A 20,296-nucleotide genomic window follows, 5' to 3' on the forward strand; every position below is an offset into this window, starting at 1 on the left:
TTTGTTAAATTATTTCTAGCAGCTGATCATTAAGCAGCACAACAAGTGACTGAAGGGTTTGAATGTGTGTCCTGATAATATAGATTGTTACTTTTTACACCTGTAAAAAGAATAATCTGCATGTTTCTATGATCCAGGATTATTTGATGATTCCTTGAAAAGAATATGTCTCTGAATATTTGATTGCTGTGATCTGTTGCCTCTTTGCTTTCAGCCGCTGAGCTGGAGTCAATTCACCTTCAGTTCAGTCAGTTCATTTCATTAAAATCAATAGTTTGTCTGCTAACTGCAAACCGCTAGCACGTTTAATTCAATCCTTCAATCCAATCCGAGTGTGTGAGGAGCTGCTTGGACTGAGGTGAATTCGACCCAGCTCCGCCCTGCACTGTTTCACTTCATCTACACTGTGTAATTGTGATTCCCATGTAAATCTCTCGCAAGAGATTGTTTCAATCTCCGATCTTTTTGCAGTTGCGTGTAAAAAGTAGGGGCCAGAGAGGTTTGAAAGTGACCCTTGTACGAGGCTATAACCTGGAGTCACTCTGGCTCTGTCTCTTACAGAACAAAGTGGAGGAGCTAAACCAGCGACTGAGGCAAGCTATTGATGGTCAGTCTCTCATGATGCTACTGAAAATGTCATTAACAAGCTGTGGATGCAGGTCAAAATAATGTAGCCTGGTGTAGCCTGTCCTATCAGAGTCTGGTGACGCTCCATTTGGATTTCATTATGCGGCGTGTTTCATCCTGAGAATAAAAAAAAAAATCACCTCTGCACACAAGTGAAAATGAATAGACCTCTTCGTGGCCTACATCACTGTGATGTCATGGCGTTGGAGCTGGAGGCAAAAACAGTCACTTTCAACCATGAAAATGTCGTCTTGCTGTATTTTTGGTGCCAAAACCGAAAAAATCAAAAACACTAACTTGAAGTTTAGTCACATACCAGTCACTGCCAGTTGTAGACAACTTGGTTTAGCTTTGGTGATTAAAAGAAAGTATGAGAGTGAGACAATTATTAACAATGTGCACCCTTCATATCAGATCAGATTAATATGTAATGTATCAGTTTCAGCCTGGATAACGTTATGGATTAGAATAAATCGTGGCTGAAATCACGTTAAGTTCATCAGTATTTGGGGGATTCTTGTTACGTGTTAATGCTAATGCTAACCGTGAGCTAACACAATGTTAGTTGTGTGTTTCAGTGGTGTCCATGCAGAAGTTGCATTTGCTACCTTACCCTCCACAATGGTTCCACTTACTTCTTATAATATTTTTGTTGAAGAAGCTTCACTTGATAAAGACAGACTCAGCAGACTCCTCCCACTCTGTGTCCTCCTTTGGTCAAATTGTCCATCCAGTGAGAGTGTAGGGGTTGGTGAACTTTTTAAAATAACCCTCACAGTCTCAGACAGTGAGTGTATTAGTATATTCTCTAAAATATGTGTTTTCCTCGTCAATTCTTGCCAAAACAGTCAATTGAAATATGCTAACCACCATTTACAGGCTATTGTGTTTGAGATGTTTTGCCTCCAGTTAAGCTCCGCCCCTCTTCATTGTTTACAAAACGTGAGGGGATCTATACAACCAGTCAAAGCAACAAATTATATGACGTATCAAATTATTTGTCTACCACAATCCTTTACAGCAGAAACACAATTTAAACTAAACTCTGACATTTTTGTTGTAAACAAACTCAACTCAACGACGCTCAGATTAATACATCATTGTTACTCTGCCGTCCATCACCACACATGTATTGATTGACTCCGGCAGATCTTTGTGGGACATAATGAATTCTGAACAGAGCGACTCCAGACTGAAAGTTTAGGGGCGAACTTTGAACTGGCTTCCAGGCTAAAACTAATCAATTACTCATCTTTAAATGAAAACCTGCACACAATGAGCTTGTTAATTGGAACAGCATCATGTTACAATCCAATGCGATGATGTATCATTTGGGAGTGAATTGTTTTTCTCTAAATGTGCCATGTTACATTCCTGTCACTCTGTGTCGTGTGCTCTTCCTCTCCCAGACAGCAGGAACCTGCCGTACGGTCGACCTGCTGTCCTCTTCCGCACCAAATACACAATCCTCCACCACAGCGACTACATCAGCGGTTACAGCGAAACCCTGTCCATGCCCCTGTGGACGTCATACACTGTCGGCAGACGGGTACATCTAGCTCATCATGTGCTTGTTACCTTTGAATAATCTCGTTTTTCTCTTGGAGAAACTTTTATATTTAGTGCTACTTAAAATGGTTTTTCACCACAATTTTCTACATTTCTGCATAAAAATGAGTCACAACTAGTCACAAGTATACAAAGAGAACAAATCAATCAAATTAAACATTATTTTCTTAACATATGTTTGTGCTGCTATTGTCAGGACTGGTGTGTAAATCCACTGAAGCTTTGAGTTATTATTTCTGTAGAAATACGAACTGTACCCTTGTTTCTTCCTGGGCTAACTTGTTCATTTGAATTCCTGAGCACACTTCATAAATTAATATTTAAACACATTTATTTAGGTGCTTGATTTAACAGTGTTCTCACTCAGAGTCGCTCCTTTTTGGTAAAACAGTTACATGGTGTGAAGCCAGGTTGTCTGCACAGAGGATAAAGTCAAAAGAAAACTAAAGAAACATCTTTTCAAGCGTTTTGGTGCCAATGTTCACCATAAATATAATGTAGTGGGGCGTGGATCTCTGCAGCATCACATACTGAGTTTTGCAACATTTACCATCAGCTACAGTTTCACATCTATTCTATCTGTCTATGCATATTAATTGTTTTTTGCACAACATGTGATGGTTATGGACCAATAACATTTTTAAACTGCTAAATATTTTTCATCCATACATGAGGGGCTCGATTTTGTGAGTTTGGGCTTTGTGAAAATGTGAGATGGAGCATTAAAGCTAACCTTTGCTTTATGTGGAGCTATATTTCCATAGTCAGACTGCTAAAATATAGCCTGAGAACAATGAAAAACGCTTCTTTCCTTTCTCTGTACCATCTTTCTTGTTAACTATTAAAAACCACCAATACTGGATGTCAATAGACTCGTGTCCTCTGCATGTCTTGTTTGCGTTTATCGTCCTGCAGATAGAAGTGTCTCCTCTGCCTGACGCTCTGTCCAACTGTGTGAGACCCGATGCCAGAGTCCCTCCAGCCTACAGCCAGTCATGCACCAACTACAGAGCAGACAAACACATCACATACGCCTTTCTGTACCCACCACGTAAGTGTGCCACTGCACATCACACTCGAATGCAGAAATGCCGACGCCTGTTCAACGTTGCAATTTGACATTATTCAACCAGTAATTCAAATATCTGCAAATGCACAGTTTTTAAATGCAGACCATTATTCTGGGTTAGATTAATCTGCCTACTGTTTTAAAATTTTATTCAGTCACTTAAACAACACATATTAATCATGTTTTTCCTTTGCTGACAGAACTGTCCTCAAACATGGACAAGAAATACGACGCAGTCCTCATCACCAACACTGTTCCGATGTATCATGCTTTCAAGAGTAAGTCCTCCTGCTCTCCTCCTGGGTATTTGATTGAACGCTCACCGTGTTTTATCATTTTATACTCACCAGCTGATGTTCTTCGTCTTCACTCTCTCTGTCAGGGATATGGAGTTACTTCCAGAGGGCGCTGGTGAGGAAATACGCCACCGAGAGAAACGGGGTGAACGTTCTTATCGGACCCATATTCGACTACGACTACGATGGCGTTAGAGACTCGGCTGAGAAGATAAAAGAGTAGGAACATTTGTTATGGATCACTGCAGATTCAGCCTCTGTGCATGTGAACGTTTTTTGTTTGTGTGTGGAAAAAGTTATAGTCAACCAGAGAATATTTATTGATTGAAATCATACCGGCTCTGTGTCCTCTACCTAGACTAAACAAATTATTTCAAGAAACATGTCTGCAGCATTTTAATTATAAGTGACTCAAAGCTCAGAGGTGACACATGTTTCGGATATTGTCAAAAGGTCAAGACTCCGGCAGAAACAACTTTATAGCTCTTTTCTCATCATTATCCTCACTGATGAAGATAATATCACTGGTGATGCAGTATCATGTTGAATTGCTGTATTCTAAATATTAGAAAGAGATGACTCTGGGCTTAGGGCACTCAGGAGACTTCTCCAAAGAGAAACCTTTTGGATTTGCAAGCTTCTTTCCCTGGCCTTAATGAGGAATGTGAATTTTCCCTCTTTCTATGAAGTACATTTAACTGTGCTTCTTCTTTTTAATTTATACATTTTTTGTTGTTGCTTTTCTTTCTCTTTTGTCATATGTTCAGTGTGTTTTTAATTAATTAGGTTTTGATAACTTACTAGCTATTAGTCACATGGTGTGTGGCATAATGGGAAGAGTCCACCCACTAAGCACCTGCTGGTGCCTTTTTTAAACGTTGTCCTACTTCCTGTTGCTATGCTCTGCTGAAGGCCAACGTGGCCACAACACGTAGCCCATGTGCTTTTAACCAATCTCAACCAATGCTTACATAAAATCTTTTTATACTGTTTCTACCACAGAGTGAATCTTTTCTCATTAGAAAGAGATGTTTGAAACAAGTGGGAAATTACATAAATCTGTTCCAGTTGTAGCTCTGAAGTTCACTCTTCTTCTTCTCCTATTTTTTTTTTTTGATCTTGCTGCAGGTATGTGAGTCGGACGATACCCGTCCCCACACACTACTTCGTGGTCCTGACCAGCTGCTTAGACTTCACGCAGGCTGCAGATTCGTGTAGCGGTCCGCTCAGCAGCGCCGCGTTCATCCTTCCACACAGACCCAGCAATGATGAGACCTGCAACGTAAGGAACATTGATTGAATCATTGATTGATAACTAACTTGCGTGTACAAAAACAAGTTTGCAAGCGCAAAAATAATATACAAACTGATTTACCAACAGCGCATGCTGAATGTGGCTCTTTCAAAGGTGCAAATAGTGCGTTGGCATCCAATTTTGAATGTGCTGATCGGAGAAAATGCAGATATATTAATTTAGTACTCTCAAAGTGATTTATCAAACCTGAAAGCGACTTTGCTCATAGAAATTACGTCTTTATTTAACACGTCTCAAAAGGACGTGCAAACTGTTTATCCATGTGAAAGAATCTAGTTTTGGGATCTCTGTGTCTCCTTTTGGATGGCGCCAAGTAGTTCTCTTCAAATGAAATATGTGTTGAGTCAGACAGAATATTCCCTGCCAACCTCCTCTTAGTATATGCGGCATTAAAGAATCAAAATTACTTTATTGATCCCAGAGGGAAATTACTTTTCGTTACAGCAGCTCCAACCCAAAGTGTACCAGTGTTTAGCACAAAGAGCAATAAGTAAGATAACATAAAAAATATAGGAAATATATATATAACAATATGTACAAGTATAAGTGAAGTGAACCTGTGTTCCGAGTTATTGCTCTACAGAGAAAAAAATATTGCACATGGTGAGAAATATATAAGGAAATATATACAAGTGTATGAAAATAATGATGTTATGCATGTGTTATTGCGCAATCTCAGGGTCAGTATAATTATAAACATGGATATAAAGATGGACTCAAGTGATAAATCTACATATCTTTGAGCAGATATTTCTCCAGTCAAGCTTTAAGTTGTACAATAGATTAAAAAAAGTGTAAACAAAATAGGTTTACTTGAACCATAAGACCTTAGTCTCCACACTAATTCATAGTAAATACCCGAGAAAGAGCATAGCTCAGATTTGCTCATGTGATTTAACACACTTCCTTGAAAGGTGGAAGGTCATAAACTGGAAGTGGTTTCTCGGACACAGATACGATTTGTTATTTTCCATTTATAATCTGATACACTGCCAAAAAAGAAATATGTGTCATGATTATCTCAACTTAACAAAAGGAACACAATTAAAACTCATTTTGAATAAGCTCATTTTATTATCGTTTAGCTAATTAGAAGGTGGTTGTTATTAAATTCGGATGATTTTTTATTTTGGGGATATCTAGCATTTTTATTAATAAGTGATTGTTTCCATAATAAATAATTATGGATTTTGTAAAGACATGATCATAACGAACATAAAAAGCGTTTTCTTTTGCAAATAAACATGCAATATAATGCAAAATTTGACATGATAGTCAGTGAAATAACTTGAAACTGTCGACATTAATAATAAATAAAAATGTACTCAAAATGAACTAATGAAAACCAGACATTGCTTTAAATTGTGGTTCAACAGAACTAATGAAACTGGCCTGGACAACATGATAATGGTACCCCTAGTTAAACTAAGGTGTGTCCTATAATAAGCATCAACAATATGTTGTCTTCAAACTTGTATTCACTTGTCAGTTTTCTTATTTAAAGGGTGAAAAGTAGTCACTGCTCGGTATCATGGTGTGTACCACAATGAACATGGACCACAGAAAGCTCAAGCTTAGAGATTATACCATGTGTCTCGTGTAAATGCATAAATGTGCAAAAATAATGTAGTATCAAGGCAGCTACTGAGAATGTGTCCACTGATGTTTAAGCTACGTGTCTCCACACAGAGCTCAGAGGACGAGTCTCAGTGGGTGGAGGACCTGATGAGGATGCACACGGCTCGAGTCAGGGACGTGGAGATCCTGACGGGCTTGGACCTGTACCGCAGAACGACACGGAGCTACGCAGAAATCCTCTCGCTCAAGACCTACATGCATACCTACGAGAGCGAGATCTGACCTCCGGCGGCTCCGTGCGCGTTAACGCCGCTGACTTTTTTTTACAACCGTGGTGGAACGTATGTGGTATCAGGAGGAGATGCAGCCGCCTCCTTTACACTGACTGAATTCGTGCTGCGGCCTTTTCACTGAGCGTTTGCTTTCATCTCATTCCTTTCATCGGTCTGTTTAGATGCAGCTCTAACCCCACTGAGCTACCAACTGTGGTACTGGCCACTTGAGTTGAAGTGTTTAGCCATAGGACAGACGTTTTCACAAGGTTTGCACTCTTGGGGCCAGACTTTTCAAAAGGTTAAGTGAGGCATGGACACAAAATTCATTAAGTCATGTACACATATTGAACTACAGGTGGTAATAGTTCAAAGCTGCATACATTTAATACATAAAATGAAAAAGATTGTTAACAATATGTTTTACCAGTGTTTTAAAAAAAACAAAAGTGAATTGCACTCCAAAGTTAGGGTGTTCTCCTTAAGTTTCCTCCTTAAGCTGCATGTGTGCGTTCTTGGACAAAGAAAAAAAAAAAGCTAATGATATCTAATGCAATGTGTTTGTTTGTTTGTGTGCGTGCAGAGTCTCTGTTGAGTTCAAGATATTTGCTGTGTGTTTGTGCGTGTTTGTGTGTCGTAACTTTGACTTGTGTGAAATAAAAAATAACGTCAGCGATTTATTAATGTTTTCCCTCGAAGCCTTTACCACCTGTGAGACCGAAACTATTTATGCTCCATGTACTTTTCCCCACAATAAACAAGTGTTTTTACTAAATCAGGTGTCGAGCTAGTGAAGTTAACAACAACTGCAACGAGTCCTCGTTTCAGCTGCACACACACGATAAGAGTCAAGATGTATAGTAGCAAATGATAAAAAAATAATATAAAAAATGTAAAATAGCAGATTCAGTGCAGCAATAAATAATGTGGGTCTTGTCTTATCTTATCTTATCTTATCTTATCTTATCTTATCTTATGGAGGATTAATAAGATGTAAATATATATAATAGAGTGCGTCTGTTCGGAAATTAGAATTACTCTATTAATCCCAAGGGGAAATTACTTTTGTTACTGCTGCTCCTACTCAAAGTGTTCAGAACAAAGAGCAATAAGAATATTTAAGAATAAATAGGCAATTATAATAAGAATACACGCATACATGTAATATATATGTGTGTGTGTGTGTGTGTGTACAAGTATAAGTGAACATGTGTTCTGAGTTGTTGCTCTATAATAACATTGAATATGGCGAATTGCACATGGTGAGTCCAGAGTCCAATAAATATATAAGACATATGTGCATGTTTATGAAAAGAAAGTTATTTCACAATATTAGTATAAATATGGATTCTGTTTATATGGAAATATGTAAATGTTTCTAATCATTCATAAAGACTCAGGTGTCCTTCAGCGCCTTTGAACCATCATGAAATTGTCCCACTCCTCCTGTCCAGTTGATGGCGGAAGACAGTTCACCCACCGCCATTAAAAACAGAAGAAGAGGTGGAAGCCGAAGAAGAAGAAGAAGAGTCGGAGAAGGAGGAGGAGGAGGAGGAGACCGGGGCTGGGTTTGTTACTGTCATTGGGTTTACAGTTGCTCGAAACACCGCAGTGTCGCTTCCTCCTTCCTCCTCCAGACGCAGGTCCAGGTAGCGGCGCTGAGGACGCACCTGGATGTGGCTCCTGTGAACGTTGTTTCACGGCCTGTTACGAGGTGTCAGCGGGTCCATGTTATTATCTCACAGAGACGTCGAGCCGGTCATACAGGGCCGGTAATCTCATTTAAGGTGGGTGATTTATTTGTCTTGTCTTTTAGGAAAAATTATAATAATGTTATTATTAATAAAAAAAGAAATGAATACATGTCCCATGCTACGTATTTCCACTATGCACACACGCATCATACTTAATTATTTCTACACTCATGATTGTGAAGGTCCCCGTTAATCCCTAATGATATCAAGCATATACATATATTTAAATGTCAAAACAGGGGCTCGAACGATCACAGGCGGTAATTCATTTTTATTTATTTATTTTATTTATTAATATGATAGGAATGAAATACAAAATTAATTTTGTCCTCGTGGATGCACATTGTAAGTGAGAGGCTGGTTGTAATACAGGCGTTTATTATTACCACAAATAGCTTTAACGACCATTCTTTGTCATTATTATTATTATTATTATTATTTAGTTTCTACATGTGGAAACCTTAATCTGTAATTAATGTTCTACACCATCAGCTTCCATGCTGGGCTGAATTAGTTTAAGTGTGTAATCCATGCCTCATTATAAGAGGAAAAATACTAGGCTTAGTTGTAACGGTATTTGATGTTCTGCAAAATACACACACTTGTCACAATAGCTCTAAAGCAGATGAGGAGAAGAAGAAGAAGAAGAAGAAGAGGGAGGGGGTGAAGGGCAGGACAAGAAGGGGAAGATTAAAATAAGAAAGAAAGAAGGAGGACGATTTATTTTACAGATGGTTCTATTTATAGATGGATAGTGATGATAATGTCCACAGTCCAGTTGGTTCCTCACAGGGAGGTGTTGTTCGCTGAAGGGTTCTTGCCATAATATGAAAATGTACAGGGTTTAGATAGATATCGGTTTTGGGAGATCGGTGTCTGTAGCATCGTCTTCTGTTTTAACCTTGGTTGGCTGTTATCAAAGCTGCTAAAAATCCAAGAGGAAGAACCAAGATTTTACTTTACTCTGGAAAATGAGGTAGAAATTTGTTAAGTGCAATGTGGATGTTTTGTGAGGTGCTAGTGTCAGATCATTGTTCTGCACCACAACAAACAAACAAACAAACGCTCCATTTAGAAGAAGAGAAAAGGTTCTAGAGAAGGTTGTAGAGTTCATTGCGTCGGACGACCAGCCCTCTCCGCGCTACATTAACTCTGACGGCGCCATTCGTTGGACTTAATGCAGCCGGTGGCACATGTGATTAAGGAGAACACAAGTAAGATGAGAAAAATTCCTGCATGAAGGGAGGGAACTTTGTTCATTTTGTGTCTGCGTGGGTTCTCTCCTGGTTCTCCGGAGACATGTTCGTTAGGTTCACTGGTGAATCTAAATTGACCCTCCTGAAAATGAATGAATGAATGAATGAATAAAACACGTACGGGCTGTTACTAAATATTTAAAGGTGCTGATGAAATCATTACATGAAACGTTGGCAAGCGAAATGCAGAAGGATACATGGGGTCACTGCTAAAAGCTTCTGCATATTTCTTCTCTAAGCGACGTTAAAGGGTCCACTGTACCAACTTAGCTTTTAGTCTGTGGGCTGCAGCCAACGACATAACTGATGGATTTAGTTTAGTTTCCACGTAAGGAATAAAAACAAAAGTACTATAAGACGTCTTGACTTCTTGGATGTGTCATCTTTGTCGTGTTACTTTTGTAGCACAGTAAAGAATGAATGACATTGTGTTTACAGTTTGGTTCTAGTATTATGGCATAAGCTGCACCTTAACCGAATGACAGGCAGCTCAGTGGTCTGGGATGTTTTTGTGTTACATCTCTTCACTCTTCTTTTCCAGGCCCAAGCCTTGGAGTCGACTCTCCAACGCTTGTTTTGAAAACAAAAGAACCGAGGGCAAAAGAAAGAAGCTCCGTAATTCATGCGCCGTTTTGTCTCCTGAGCAAGATGAGTACAGACAGACCCAAACGGAATATCATCAAGAAAAAATATGTGAGTGAAAATATTTTTGTTATTGAGATGTGTGCATGTCATAAAAAAATGTTTGTGGTTTTTAAGGAGGTGGTCACAGGGGGTTGGGTCAGGCCTGATCTGATCTAGTTCCCGACAGCTTACGACATCTAGTCTGACAGCTCACTGACAAACAGGCTCCCTCCTCAGAGTCTGGAGGCTGTTGTAAAATTAACCCGGCGATGGGTCGGCCCTCGTCGGGGGAAGATTCACAAAATGTTAAGTCTCAAAAGGATAATTCAACAAAACACATCACTAGAAGCGTGATATTTCTGAAAATTTGGATAAGGTACAATAGCACTTTGCAGGTGTTTCTATTGAAAGGTGTTTTTTTGCAAATGAGCTGTGACTCTCATAAAGTCTTGTATCCCATTCCCATAAATTCTCATCATGCGAGACTTCACTTTGAGGAAGCTGGACTTCAAATGAACTGGTCACATGACCCCCTGCGTCATTTCCAGGGACGCCGGTGACAGAGAATTGTGAAAAAAGTGTTTCCATTGCACTTTTATGATAAACTTTTGTCTGAAAAACCACCTCACGAGAGCATATAAGTGTTTTAGATTGATGTCACTGCCGCCCAGGGCCACTCCCCCCTGAGTGGCAAAAACAAGAAATGTGTGTGTTTGTGTGTATCAGTAAATACAGCGAGAACAGGGAAAATGTGGATTATCAGATCAAATTAAGGACAACTGGACTCGACAATGATCCATACGAACTAGTTTGGATTTGGAAAAGTGGATTAGCCTCAGTTTCAGTTAGTTTAAGTTTCTGGTAGCTAAATAAAAGACGCTAAGAGCTTTACTGAGAAGTAACATTAGTCGTACAGATACTGTAGCGTTAAAAGGATGACGAGGAGTGATCACAGATATTCTGTTTATTGTTTTATCGTCATTTATTATTGGAACTGAAATAGTTACTGTCGGCCTTAACTACACTAAAACAACAACATCTACAAACTTATCTGACAGCCTCCAGGACGTAACTTAATAAGTAACTTCATGTATGACTTCATCAAAAACTACAGAATAAATTAATATTACCTGACACTAAATGTGAACCACAACACCAGGTTTCTGTGTCTGGATTCCTGTCGTTTTTTCTAATGAAGTGATACATTTACTTCTCTGTTCTTTGGCTTTTGGGAGCCTGTAAAAATACGTCTCTGACTGTTTTTCAAATCTGTCGGTTCAGTCAATCCCACAAGAGCTCTTCACCTTTTTTTAGATAAATTTTATGGTTTAGATGCTGTTAAAGTCTATGATTAAAGCTAATGCTGCTAATCTCCATGATCAACTGTCAGATGCCACTCTTTTTGCCACTCAGTGGCCGTAACCACAGAGACGTCTGCTTACTGTGATGTCACGTACAGACCCTCTATCGCCATATTTAGGTTTTGTGCATTTCTAGGGTTAATGCAGACACAGCATATGTGAAAAACAAAAATAAGAAATAGATTTTGTTGCAGGAAAAAAGTGCAGTGAATTGAAAGAAAGGTTTCAAAGTCCTTCTTTTACACATCCACAAACCTGGTCATTCAATTATAAAGTGATAATCGTTTAATTGTCAAGTTGTAACAGATGGAATATTTGGGTCAAATCATTGTCGGGTCACATCAATTTTTGCTGCATTTCGAAAATAATCTCACGTTGACAGAAGATTTTTTTTTTTGTGTTTGTCTGTAACTTCTGCAACTGTGTTGTTCCGTTTGTGTTGCTGCAGGACATCAGCGACGTGATGCCGTGGCGTGAAGAGCGTCTGATCCGGAAAGTTCTTTTCCTCTCCCTCAGGGAATTCAGAGACAAACACCGCGCCGCGCACCAACACATACACAAGCGCGCGCACAAACGCCCGTCAAAGAACATACTCCTGCACGATCCGCAAAAGACACAGAAAAACGCAAGGAAGCATGTGCACACGCCACAACACAGAGTCGCCTGCCGACCGCCAAACGCGCACATACAGAAAAACCTACACGCTGCACAGAACATACGCATTTCAGAACACCTGCGCCCTCACGAGAGCACAAAGAGACAGCAGAAAGTTGACATACCTCAGGCCTCACACTCGCCAAAAACTAAATGTCCCCACGTGCTGCAGAACGCGCCGTCAAAAGTGTCCACAGGGAAAGACAAACAGGCTTCGCAGCACGCGCCCCTTAAACAGGCGTACATGCTACAGAAGAGTTCTTTATCGAACAGGACGCTACGCTCACACAAAACACAAAACACACAGTCGCTGGTGGACTCGAAATACAAAGAAACGGCCAAACACGCGTACACCACCAGGCACAGACACTCGGTAAAAAGCAGCCACGCGCCTGAGGACACGCAGACGCTGCTGACGTCGCCGCCTCGAGCCAGAACTCTGAGGTCACAGGCTACGACAGGACCCAGCGGTCAGTACCATGAATCCTCCTCTTCTTCTTCTTTTTCTTCTTCTTCTTCTTCTTCTTCTTCTTCTTCTTCTTCTTCTTCCTTCTTCTTCCTCTTCTTCTTCTTCTTCTTCTTCTTCTTCTTCTCCTTCACCTTCTTCTTCTTCTTCTTCTCTCTCAGCTGTTGTTAGTCATTCAGTTGTGCTGCCACTACTGTGGAGTTCCATTAATATTGATGAGCACAGATGCGTGCAGTCAGTTAGTTTTTAATTATTATTATTATTTAAGATTATTATAAGATTACGTTTTAATTACAACATAACTGTCTAATTTTGTAATTTTGTTTCGTGATTTTTTTTTTTTTTTTTTGGTGTGTGTTTCACTCAGGCATAACATTATGACCACCTGTTTAATATTGTGTAGGTCTCCCTTGTGCCTCCAAATCTTGAGAGGAACCAACAGCTGTACACCGATCAGCCATAACATTATGACCACTGACGGGAGAAGTGAATGACATTAATCGTCCCGTGACAATTCAGTGTTCTGCTGGTAAACTTTTAGACCTGACATTAATATGGATGTTACTTAGACATGTAGCACCCACATAGACCAGACGAGGCACCCACCCCTCAACCCCATGGCAATGACACTCCTTGACGGCAGCAGGATGCAGCCTGACACAGACACATACACAAAAACACCTTAGCAACAATTCAGAATAACACTTTGACATCGTCACCGCATGGTTGATCTTTTTTGTAGTAATAGTAGTAGTAGTAGACAATAAAGTCCTCAATTTCTGATTTTGTACCTCTATTCTAACCATTTCTAGTCATTCAGTTTGTAAGATACACAAAGTTGCTCACGTGTGAACACATCATATAAACATTTTAGCTTTTATGCTTTTTGAGATATCGTGCTTTTGAGCAGATGACCAGAGCCTGAAAAAAAGGAAAAGAAGGAACGCTGCCGCAGGTCCTTCATCTGGCTGCACAACACCAGCCTGAGTTAACAATAACCCACAACTGGGACTGTCTTTGTGACCTGATTTGCCCTTTTTTTTTTGCACCATAATCTGCTTTGTTTTTGCAGTGCCTATCTTACCGCACTAATTATCTCAATGTCCACGTTCACTGATCCAAGCAATTTATATTAGATTCCAGCACTGTTTAGACTTTCACATTTAATACTTATTGTTTCTTGTATATATTTTCACACCGAATTCTGTGCTTCTGTGACAAGGTAATTTCCCATATGTGGGATAAATAAACCTTGTCTTATGTCTTAAATGTATATCATAGTATTTATATTGTGTGAATCTGTACATGCGTGTGAACATTTTAATAATGACATGTTAAAATACTCAGTTTCCAGTTCATGCTATTAATATAAATTGAATGAATTACTGATATTTAATCGTGATTAATTATATTTCTTACTGTGGAAGTCAAAGGGTTAACACCAAGAACAGCACGAGGTGTTGACCTGACCTCCTAAACACTCTGAAGGTGGTCATAATGTTACGCCTGATCCGTGTAAAACTGCTTAGAGTGATAATTTTGTCCTGTTAAGGTTCTCTGGTTAACGGCATGAGCCGGTGTCGGCCCCTCCTGCCCGGTGGTCCGAGCTGTATCTGGTCCTTACAAACACGGCCTCAGCGGCGCCACCACCCTGCCGCCATCCACCGCGACAAGAGCGAACCTGCGAACAAGAGGTGTGTTGTGTTTGTGTGCATGATTGGCCTGTAACGGGCTGTCTCCAGATGATACGTGGCGCTTTATCACCCTCACAGATCCGTTTTTATTCATGCGGGATGATTTTTATTGAGAGGTAATCTCTCTTTTGCAGATTGCGCTGAGCATATTAACACTCATTTGTCCGACCTGCTCGTCACTGAGCTGCACAGTCGAGGGCCTTGTACGACACCACAGTGGTGATGATGGAGGTTGAATAAACACCCCTGTTTTGTTTTTTTTTTGTTTCTTTTGTTTTTCTTTAAAAACCCTTAAGGAGCATAAGATTTATTCCAGGACCGTTGTATTTGGCTAGATCAACACCAGTCTGTGTGTGTGCGTGCAGACCACGTCTGCAAGCGCAGCGGAAGTTTGCCCAGTCCCCCGCCAGCTCCCCCGGACCAACAGTCTTGATGTCGTCGGCACAAGGCAACCACCACACCCACAACCTGGCTGTGGTCACCTGTCTGACCCGACGACGGCCCAAGACGGAGGACTTCCTGTCTTTTCTCTGCTTGAGAGGTAGGTCACGAGTACAAACGGGTGGTAGTCGGAAGTCAGTAGCTGAATGTGTTGATATTTTTTGAGCCAAGCTCAAGATTTACCTTTTTAGTTTGGCTTTTAATTGACTCTTAACTATTTGTTTACTCATTTAATATTCAACACTTTTACTGCCTCAATATTTAATGTTTTATAGTGTTTTTTATGACCTTTTATGGTGTCTGGTGTTTCCTCACGTACTATAGCGTTTCCACAGTTCCCGTTCCTTTTCAAATGATTATTGTTGTATGTAAATTGTGTAATTTATTTAAATTACATTGTTTGTTTGTTTTAAATTGTGTGTCTGTCTGTGTTGGAGGACAGGGGTTGGGGGTGCAGGTGGGATTATTGTATACAGCACTTTGTGCTATTTTCTGTGTGAAAAGTGCTTTACAAATAAAGTGTGATTGATTGATTGAATGATTTACTTATATAATTCAATACACGAACATTTGGAAAGCACAGTTTCATTTTTTAGGTTTATCCAGTGTTTCTGTGGAACAGTTTGAATGATTTTGCCTATTTTAAAGCAACACTAGTGAGTAAAAAGAAAACAGACACTGTACTGCAAACCAGGATGTATGTATGGAGCAAAAACACAGTGTTGTCAATGGTTTTGAACAACTTCAGATTTTTTTTGTAAAAACACAGTATAAATTAATGCTCTGCAACAATGTTATCTATATTTTTGAGCCGAACACATGTGCTGAGAACAGACGGCTCATGTGCTACATACACACTGTGAGCTGCAGATATGCATAGCCTGTATAAAAACAGGCTGCAACTCGGCACCATGAACAGCGTTTAATAGGACTCCACAGCATGATGGAAGATGGGATAGTGTAGCCGGGTTCTCTCACTCATCTGCAATGTGGGACAAGGACGTCTTGTGTCATGTGTGACAGTAGTAATCTTTCATAGCGACCGTCAACTGTTTAACAAAGCTGTAATTAGCAAGATAACCCTTAATTTAGGACCTGTGATAACAGTTAGGTTTGTAATAATAATAATAATAATAATGATAATTGTATTGATCCTTGAGGGAAAGTCATGTTCCTGTTGTTTGACTCATACATTTGTACACACAGTAGCATGTAGCAGCACCCGGGGAGCAATTTGGGGTTTGGGTGCTGAGACTTTTTGGTGCCAAGCTGTTTGGAAAAAAAGAAAATGTTTAAAAGCAGAAGCATATTTTGTATTTTTAAGAATTAATTTCATTCCAGGTTCATCAGCGTTGCCCCGTAACATGGCTTTCTTAGCGGGTAAACGAGAGGACAAACCAGCCGACTGTCAGCCTCTTACTTCCTGGCTTTCCACCAATCACAAGGCTGCAGCAGCGGGGAGGAACTTTAACATGTTCAGTAGAACATCAGGTACATTAAATATTTTATTTCTTTTTTTTTTTGTTTTTACATGAGTAAACTATTTCTATTCAAATCAGTCACGGAGGGGGAATGTTAATGAACGAATAATTAATTCTGTAATTAGAATTTACTTTAACTTTAGTGCAAAGTGAGCAATTACAAAAAGGCTTTACTTTGGATGTAGTTCACAAGCTTTGTGCAAGGTCAAAAATCAGTAATTTTAATGAGCATCATCAAGCTTTTTCACTTGACAGCCGTCTCAATGACTACGCATCTCTTTACTGTGTTGCAGTGAAGCCAGACTCGAGGTCTCTGAGGTCTACGGGCTCAGCAGTGGTCGACTCCTTCTGTCCTCTGACGGTGAAAGCACAGAGGAGCAGGGAGAGGACGGATGGAGCGGAGAAACAGCAGAAGAGGAAGAGGGAGGGAGTGGAGGAGGACAGGAAAGAGGGAGGCGAGAGGCACCTCCTGAGACCAAGGCAGCTCTCCCTACAGGTAACGACGCTTGGTTTTCCTTTCTACGTTTACCTGGAGGGTTGAGATGTGTCTGGTTGTATCATCACAAATATGATGACTAGCTTATGTTTGTGTGCAGTTGTTACAGAGCGAGAAAGACTGACATGGTACAAGCATAAATTAATAAATGGCTCTCACTGGCGTTGGCTACATGCATATAAGGCATATAGGTGTAGTTGTGGATGTGACACAACACTGAGACCCATCAGCTTTTCCAATAATTAATATGAATTAGGAAAATTGTTTATTATTAGAATTGGTAAAATGTATTCATTACTATCAACAATTGCGGGGCACCAGCCTCAAATAAAACGTTTCTAAACATATTTTTTACTGTCAATTTGGAAATCCAATTAAGAATTAAATTATAACTGTTATTAATATCACTATATCAACAGATCACTCTTGTACAGTATTAAAGAGACCAGCTCATATATTTAAAGCACAAAACAGTGGAGGAAAATGTGTTTTCCTCTGGACCTGGAACAGAAGAATTATTGTCAAAATAAATACAATAAATAACTTCTGCAGAGATTTCATTGTCCCAATAGCAAGTAGTTAAATTTTTTTATATTTTCAAAGTTTTTATAGCATCTTACATGACTCACTATAGTACTAACCCTAGAATACATCACCATTACAAGAACATGTCTATTTATATTGAAGAACTTAATTATATGTACAGTATATAGTTCATTTAAATATAATTATAATAAATGAGTCTCAATACCATTGTCTGAAAACATGTTTCATATAGGAGACACATTTAATAGTTATGAAATACGAGCTGTTTTTAATATCTGTAATTACAAGATTCGAGATTCAAATCATGTTTATTGTCACTTCCACAATATGTTCATTAAAAAAAGAAAACTAATATACCTGCGACTACTGCTGCACAACTCTATTTGTTATAACACAGAATACAAAAAATGATTTCTGAACACAAGATATACAGAATCTTTTAATAATTAATTGCACACTGATATATCGTTAGCCTTGTAGCATAATGTTTTCACTTGCTGTTACAATATCAATAAATAAAATAATGCGCTTGATAAAAAATTTGGGGATTTTTTGTGTTTTCAGAAAATGTTCAGATGTGTCAATTAGACTAACGAATACAACTGTTAAAAAATTACAGTTATTGCCATTTACCCCTACTTTTTATAGCTGTAGATAATGGATACTGATAGATATCACTGTAATTTCCACACAGACGACATTAATCAGGGTTTTTATTTGATCCAATCCATCAACCTTTAAACTCTGGGCTGAGATTAAACGTCTACAAACTATGAAAGTGTGTTTGGTGCAGTGTGACTGAACTGCTACATTGAAGGTACAGCGTCTGAGTAACTTACATTTATAGGAATTTTAATAAAAACTATCCTGATTTATTTTTTTTCATTTTTCTGATCCAGGTTGCCATGGTGACCAGAATCACCGAACAAAGAGCCGCCTGCGTCGGTTCGGTCGCGCCGTTAAAGCCCAGGATCGGCGTCGGCCGGCTGTGCACACGGACTAGCGCCGCCTGCAAACCGGGACGCCACCCCCAAGGGAGACCCCCCCAAGAAACCAGCAACAAACACCTCTGCCAGCTGCCTCAGAAACGGCACGTTTCCCTCGACCGCCAGTCCGTCTCTGGCTTCTATAGCAACTCCAAGACCCACGGTGGCCTCCAGAACCTGGGGAGAAATTCACGCCAGGCTCAGGCTCGATTAGCGTCGACTAACGGCTCGTTTGCGAGACGGCTAAACGATAATCCCGGGGCCCAGAGGTTGTCTAGAAGAAGGCGAGGCCTCCCACCGGACATCAGCCCGACCCTCGGAAGTCAGGGTCATTTGGACAACACATCAAAAAGTTACAGGACATTGCAGTACAAAGATGGCGATGGCTTGTTGGAGAGCCATATTGGTGAGATCCCACAGAATGAAGGAAACCGTGACGAAGACGTCGGACGCCATGTGGATAACCCCACTGTCGGCCATGATGATACGCAACTTACACAAGACGAATGTGCTGAGGAGGTGAAACTAGAGGGAGACACTTTACTTAATGGCAAAGACCTACAACACAACGGCAACGTAGGAACGTTAAATACGGCGATAAGCGAGGAGATTTTAGACCCCTCTCAAGAAAAGTTTAGCTTTTCTGAGGTCATCACCAGCTGTGACATCACACCTGTTAGTGAGGTCATATGCAAACACATGAGACAAAAAACACTAAGGAAGACACAGACCACTGCCATCTCAAAGCCAGTTACCAGGACCGTTGATATTATTAGGCCCGTTGCCAGAGCTGCTAGGAGCAGTGTAACTACCAACTCATCTACGTCCACACACTCTGACCCACCAGTCGGTCATTCTGCCAAACGCGCTCCTGCTAAGGGCGCGAAGAAAGGCACCGGCAAGGACATTACAAAGTGTGCTTCAGCATCAGCCAGTCCCTCCGGCCGCAATTCCAAAGGTGCAGCAAAAAAATCTTCCAGGGTTACGGCAGGGGACAGCGCACCTGGTAGCGGCCACCGCAGCGCTTCCAAGGGCTCCGCGAAGGGCCTTATCCACACCCAGTCTTCTACCTCAGCCATCAAGACCAGGTCGAGCCCGAGGATCACGCTGAGGCGCTGATGCCAACGCGGACATTTCACGTTGAAGACTATCATAAAAAGCGATTAAAGCGTTTTTTCTGATGATCAGAAGAAATGCACGACGGGTTTCCAGGAGCTCATCTCAAAAAATGTTAGTGTACACCAATCAGCCACAACATTATGACCACCTACAGGAAACGTGGATAACATTCGATGATTTAATGTTCTGCTGGGAAACTTTTGGACCTGGTATTCATTCATGTGGGTGTTACTTAGACATGTAGCACCCACTTAGATTAATGTTTTTGTTATTAAGCTGATTTCTTTTTTTGAACAAAAAAAAAAAAAGAGTCAGAACCAACAGGTTTCTGCTACATTTTAAAAAGAGATTTACGCAGGATATACATAAAAGATTTATAATAATAATAATGATAATGCAGTTCAGACCTGGGCCCACACTGACCCAAAGCAAACAGTTTTTCGATACTAGAGCTTTACCAACAATAAAAAATATATATACTGAGCTGATCAGCCACAACATTAAAACCACTGACTGGAGAAGTGAATAACATCTTGTGAGAATTCACTGTTCTGCTGGGAAACTTTTGGACCCGGTATTTGTTCATGTGGATGTTAGTTAGACATGTAGCTCCCACCTAGACCAGACCAGACCAGACCAGACCAGACACCCCCTCCCCATAGCAATGACACTCCTTGCTGACAGCAGCCATC

The 20,296-nt window shown here is 40.2% G+C and overlaps 2 protein-coding genes across 8 annotated transcripts in view; both read left to right on the forward strand.

Moving 5' to 3' along the window:
• enpp2 (ectonucleotide pyrophosphatase/phosphodiesterase 2) overlaps window positions 1-7,501 on the forward strand; it is a 30,810-nt gene extending 23,309 nt beyond the window's left edge. For 3 of the 5 annotated variants that reach the window (XM_047597764.1, XM_047597766.1, XM_047597769.1), the window contains 7 exons: window positions 472-607; window positions 2,037-2,176; window positions 3,112-3,247; window positions 3,466-3,543; window positions 3,648-3,780; window positions 4,690-4,843; window positions 6,566-7,501. In XM_047597764.1, coding sequence (XP_047453720.1) covers window positions 472-607; window positions 2,037-2,176; window positions 3,112-3,247; window positions 3,466-3,543; window positions 3,648-3,780; window positions 4,690-4,843; window positions 6,566-6,736 — 948 coding nt within the window. In that variant the 3' untranslated portion in view covers window positions 6,737-7,501. The remainder of the gene's footprint in view (window positions 1-471; window positions 608-2,036; window positions 2,177-3,111; window positions 3,248-3,465; window positions 3,544-3,647; window positions 3,781-4,689; window positions 4,844-6,565) is intronic. The other 2 variants (XM_047597765.1, XM_047597767.1) reach the window with 1 other exon arrangement.
• A 766-nt stretch (window positions 7,502-8,267) lies between these two features.
• On the forward strand, window positions 8,268-20,171 carry LOC125016451. Of its 3 annotated transcripts, none has more exons than XM_047598948.1 (8): window positions 8,268-8,513; window positions 10,278-10,429; window positions 12,170-12,845; window positions 14,394-14,535; window positions 14,832-15,076; window positions 16,318-16,467; window positions 16,751-16,953; window positions 18,399-20,171. In XM_047598948.1, the coding sequence occupies exons 2-8, from the start codon at window positions 10,385-10,387 to the stop codon at window positions 19,602-19,604; spliced, it is 2,667 nt and encodes an 888-aa protein (XP_047454904.1). In that variant the 5' UTR covers window positions 8,268-8,513; window positions 10,278-10,384; the 3' UTR covers window positions 19,605-20,171. The 3 variants fall into 3 exon arrangements, with proteins under 3 accessions (XP_047454904.1, XP_047454905.1, XP_047454906.1); XM_047598949.1 differs by having other exon boundaries at window positions 14,871-15,076; XM_047598950.1 differs by having other exon boundaries at window positions 14,901-15,076.
• The last annotated feature ends 125 nt before the right edge of the window (window positions 20,172-20,296 follow it).

This window comes from Mugil cephalus, chromosome 11 (assembly GCF_022458985.1).
Source record: "Mugil cephalus isolate CIBA_MC_2020 chromosome 11, CIBA_Mcephalus_1.1, whole genome shotgun sequence".
In the NCBI taxonomy this organism is placed as follows: domain Eukaryota; kingdom Metazoa; phylum Chordata; class Actinopteri; order Mugiliformes; family Mugilidae; genus Mugil; species Mugil cephalus.